The 5,295-nt window shown below is 39.6% G+C and overlaps 1 protein-coding gene across 3 annotated transcripts in view; it reads left to right on the top strand.

The window, feature by feature from the left end:
* Nucleotides 1-5,295, top strand: part of cpeb1b (cytoplasmic polyadenylation element binding protein 1b) — a 19,073-nt gene that overhangs the window by 11,225 nt on the left and 2,553 nt on the right. For all 3 annotated transcript variants that reach the window (XM_046032640.1, XM_046032641.1, XM_046032642.1), the window contains 4 exons: nucleotides 1,467-1,603; nucleotides 3,124-3,322; nucleotides 3,496-3,590; nucleotides 4,869-4,949. In XM_046032640.1, the coding sequence (XP_045888596.1) occupies nucleotides 1,467-1,603; nucleotides 3,124-3,322; nucleotides 3,496-3,590; nucleotides 4,869-4,949 (512 nt within the window). The remainder of the gene's footprint in view (nucleotides 1-1,466; nucleotides 1,604-3,123; nucleotides 3,323-3,495; nucleotides 3,591-4,868; nucleotides 4,950-5,295) is intronic.

Here is a 5,295-nt window from a genome sequence, read left to right on the forward strand (position 1 = left end):
GATATAAAACAAAGAATTTTAGTGTATTAAATATAAAAAATAAGCAAAGTAAACCTCCTATATTGTGTGTGACTTAAATTATGTATTTTAAAATGCAGTGCTTTATCATAAATGTACAAAACTACCTACAGTGTGTGAGAATCAGTACTTGACCCATTCAATGTTCTTGTGTACATTTGTATTAGTCTACACTACAATTGACTTGTCTATATACATATTTTAAAATTATTATACACCTGATCACATTTTATTTTTAGCCCTCTTCCTATTCCTTGTTTGTACACATCCTCAGGCAACAAAGCTGATTCTTATTAACCAATATGTTGATCGATTCAGCTGTGTTTCCCCACTGGATTTTGTGAGACTAAGATGGCTGAACCTCCCCCAGAAAAGTTTAAAGACATTTTAAAGCTGGTTAAATGCATTAAACTGGTGCACTTGGAGCAAAAAATTGCTGTGCTCTCAAACAATTTAGTTAATGTTACATACACCTCAAACAATGTTGTGTTGCGTCAGATGCCAAAGTGTGAGTATGCGATCTTACAGCAGTGGGTAGCAGCACCGCAAAACACAATGTTGTCCGTTTTTGTTAATGTTGTGAAAAGCGTAAATATTTGGTTCATTTTGAAACTAGACAGTCTCTGTAATTAATGGGAAACTCTGGAATCAGCAAATGTCTAGTTCCTATCAAAATGGTGATTGATACTAATGGCAGCATGATATGAACATGCATTTTTGCACCCTTAAAATAATTATGCTCAAATACTTGTTTAATTACTATTTGTAATCTGTCTCAATGTTCACATCCAGTTCTTGCCCTTAAAGCTAGAAATTTGACACTTTTATGGAAGCAAGACTCACTGAAATTGTATTTTACTAAACCTCTACTAAACATTATCACATCCTTTATTTTTTTTTTTAATTTCAGCTGGGCTGATCAACACCTTCAGTGGCTACGGCCCTCTGACTGTGGAGTGGCCGGGTAAGGATGGAAAGCATCCCCGCTGTCCTCCCAAAGGTAATGTGGCCAAAGGTAACAACAAGCTGGTAGGCTATTTTTCTTCATGGTTTTAGGGTGGCACTGTGGTGAGCACATGGTATGCTGGTGAGTTTAGCTGTCTCTCAAGCTGCTTTTAATGGTGATACTGGGGCATGGTGGAAGATGCCGGTAGAAGACAAAATCAAATACATTAGACATATGTGAAAGCTTATGTTTGGGTTTATTTAACTGAGCAAACTCTGTCAAGTGACCTGTTCATCTTAAAGCAGGTTTCACGGCAAATCTCTGTAGTTTGAGACTTTTGTTTGACATGCACACAATTTTACGACTGGACCATTCAGGCAGAGATCTGTCTAGGACTGCAACAAATTATATTCATAATTTATTGGAGACACTTTGCCTTGATTAAACAATCAAGGCAAAGTGTCTCCAGTTGTCTGTATTTTAAAATATTCTATGTTTTTAGGCTATGTTTACCTGGTGTTTGAGAATGAAAAGTCTGTGAGGGCATTGCTCCATGCCTGCTCCCAGGACCCATTTCACCCCGAGGACAACCGAGAGTACTACTTCAAGATGTCCAGCCGCAGAATGCGATGCAAGGATGTGAGTAAAAACTAAACAATTACGAACTGCAATCCGAAGCGTGGACTTGCAATTAATACTTCACCCCACGCCAAAATATTACAAATACCAATCAGTATAATGCAGTGTAATGTCATACTGTTGTAAACTACAAATTCAAACTGGCATGCATTGGTTTCATCAAAGGTTAGAAAATTTACTTCACTATGATTTTATTGCAGGGCTGCTGTATTGGCTTCCATTACTGTAGATGGGTGCAAAAAAACTGGCAACTGGGTGTAAAATTTATAGAAATCTGACCTGGACTGAAAGCTGAGATTTAGACTGAGATTACATTAGAGCTGAAACATTCAAATATTCGACAGAAAATTAACCAGCAACAGTTTTGATAATTGTAGTAGTTTATCAAACACAAAGTGGAGTTGTTCCAAGCCAATCATTAGGATGGTATCTGGTCATTTTAATAGAATTGTCATGTTTTGACTAACTTTTATTGTATTGCCTCCTTGAAATGTAATGAAAACAGTCTTACTCTAAGGTGTCTTGAGTGCTATTAAAGGCGCCCACAAATAAAATGTAGGTGGATGATAATAACTAATTAATGATGATGGATCAGTATCTGCTTAAATAAATCATCTTGCTGATCTTTTCTTTTACGGTCAGTGCTATGACACCAGCAGGCCAGGCTGGACAGAACAGAGTTCTGACAGTGAGGTTGGTGCATGGCTTTGCTGAACTCCGATAGTGCTTATTAGAAAGATCAGTCTAGAAAACATCAGGCAGCAGTTTGTCCTGACACTAGAAGTCTATTGTGGGGTGTGCTCTCTGCAAGTTGGTGTCTGTACTCCTTAATCATAATACTGGTATTAGGGTTGGGCTGATAGACATCACGACGTTGAGCTGGCATCATGATTGTAAAACCCCCGCCCCCCCAGCAAAAAATCACCACTACCCTTTGAAAGCATTATTGTCTAAGTATGCTTTGCACCTGCCTTGGAATTCTCTTCTCCGCACACTCCGACACACTCGCACACCTACACCTCGGGTAAACACCCCGGCTTGCCCTGCCTCTCTCACTCCCCCGTCTGCTTCATTTACTCCATGAGCTGTGTGTGTTATAAAGTCGCTTAAGACTGAGAACTCGTCTTTTTTCCGTATATTTCCACCAGCGATCCATTATCACAGCAGCAGGTGACCCGCAAGTCGGCTTGTTAATGACAGACTATCAAACTGAAATTAACATTTACACCCTGTGTTCACCGCTTTACCTGGTCTGTGTAAAATAGCCACCACGACTTGTAACGTAAGTTAATAGTCCTTTTTTATTTTTTTTATCGAGTGAAGTCTGTGCAAGAACACATGTGCATGCCCATGCACCCGATGACGTCGTCAATCCCAATGTTGCGTTGTAGAAATTTCCCAACCCTAACTGGTATTGCACAATATCCTACACTCCAGTCTAGTTCTTAATTCAGTTCCTCAGGAAAATGAAATGGTGACGTAACATGCCAAGTGACTCCTGTGACTCTTTCCTGGTACAGGTGCAGGTGATCCCCTGGGTAATCTCAGACAGTAACTATGTGCGCTGTCCTGCCCAGCGTCTGGACCCCAGTAAGACTGTGTTTGTTGGTGCACTGCATGGAATGCTGAATGCTGAGGCACTGGCCAGCATCATGAACGATCTGTTTGGAGGAGTCATGTACGCTGGCATTGACACGGACAAGCACAAGTACCCAATAGGTGGTGATTTCAGGCTTTGTCTTTCAACATTTGTCCTCTTGCTCTAACTTTTATAAATGAAATGTATTTACAGTCCAAAATGGAGGAAGCGTCAGATATCTGCATTTGGCAAAAACTTCATCGAAGACTGTTTCCTATGCATATACTGTGAAACTGAGTTTCTTGTTTTTCAGGCTCTGGACGTGTCACTTTTAACAATCAGCGCAGTTACCTGAAGGCTGTGTGTGCAGCTTTTGTGGAGATCAAAACCCCCAAGTTTACAAAGAAGGTAAGATGCTCTGTAATGAGTGTTTGTACGGTCATCTGGTGTCTCTGCTGCTGTTCTGGATGGACTGTGCGCAAAACAAGAGGACAGGAATTTTGACTATCATGATAAATGACATGGATGAAGTTCAGGCTTTAACAAATTAACTGCAGCATTTCATTTTCTTGAACTAAACCTAGCTAACTAGGCACAGCACAAACTTAGGTATTACATAATACCCTACATAGGACTGTTCACAAACGGCATTAGATCATAGATTAAATAAGGAGTTAAGTGGTAATAGAATTTGCAAAGCAGCTGCAGTTAGCAATGACCATCTCCTTCATTCTATGTCTAAAATAATTTAGAGAGATGAGAGATTGAAGTTTGAGCTTGGTCTGCACATCATTCAAGACCAGGGGCCATAATGGAACAGTCTTAGGTCACATAACGGGCTACAGTTCAAAGTGCCTGCTATCAGAGCACAGGCTGGAAAACTGAGATTATTACCGCTTTGAAAAGTTAAAAATGACCTGTTTAAATAATTTGGAAGTTGACCTAAAATTATCATATAAATTAAAATATACAAATGTTCAAGCAAGTGAAGAGATGACCATCCTACCAATCTGTACAGTATACAATGTGTCCTAAAACTAGAGTTGGTGACTTATCTGAGAGCTGAGTATGGACAGTATCCCCCTAGTTGCAGGCCTTTCTGTCGCAGATTGTGTGTTTTTGTGAAGCCATGGAGAAGCAGGACTTTAGCCTGTACAGAAAACCCAATGTGAATTTTAATTTCTTTGTAAGATAATCAACATGTGGTTAAAATTTAGGTTTTTGTCCAACCAGATTCCCAGATATCTGTAACTGTCAACAGACTAGATAGACTCCATCCAGGGTTGTGATGGAGAGGGGTGGTAGCTTTGTTCGCCCAGTGGCACAAACCAGAAATTTACTATACAGAGTTCTTGTGGACACTTTCTCTGGCCTGTCTCTTCTGTGCCCCTCACTGTTTTCTCAGTCTTCCTCTTTGTAATCTGCTCTGAAATCACACCAAAGATGCTCTGAACCTCCTCTGATCAGTGTTGTGCAACAATAATAATCTGTGCAACATGCTGTGTATATAGTCATATGGATAAAAATTAATCTTGTATACAAATAATTTGAATCAATATGTAAATGAAAGTATTCTTTTAAACCCTGATCACCCCCCGGTGCTTAATCTGCAGGCTTTAAATTGTTTCTGCACCTCACTTTCTGACAGCTGTGAACTGAGTAGCATGGTTTTACCTTTTCACTCAGGTCCAGATTGACCCCTACCTGGAAGACTCCATGTGTCAAGTTTGCCTTCGCCAACCTGGGCCTTTCTTCTGCAGAGACCAGGTTAGTGGAAACTGGTGTTGCAGCACAAGGAAGAATCTCTGCAAACCAAAATTGCCTATTCTCCAGGCTAACATCTTGAAGAGAGCGAGAGGTCTGGTCTAGGCAAAATGATTTGTATTGCTCCTTTCAAAACACCATTAATATAAATTGCTTTGCCTAAGGCATAGAATCCAGAAAAGGGTTAAATAAAAATGTAAGTACAGTCAAGTGAAATAAAACAAGTTATGGTTTAGTACACTTTACATCTTGTTGCATCAAACCTAATGGTTTTTAAATGACTAACATTGTGGTTAAAATACAGTTCTGGTTTATCATAATGTTGTACTTACTATTAAATGTTGTTCTG

The sequence above is a fragment of the Micropterus dolomieu genome, linkage group LG20 (assembly GCF_021292245.1).
Source record: "Micropterus dolomieu isolate WLL.071019.BEF.003 ecotype Adirondacks linkage group LG20, ASM2129224v1, whole genome shotgun sequence".
Taxonomy (NCBI): domain Eukaryota; kingdom Metazoa; phylum Chordata; class Actinopteri; order Centrarchiformes; family Centrarchidae; genus Micropterus; species Micropterus dolomieu.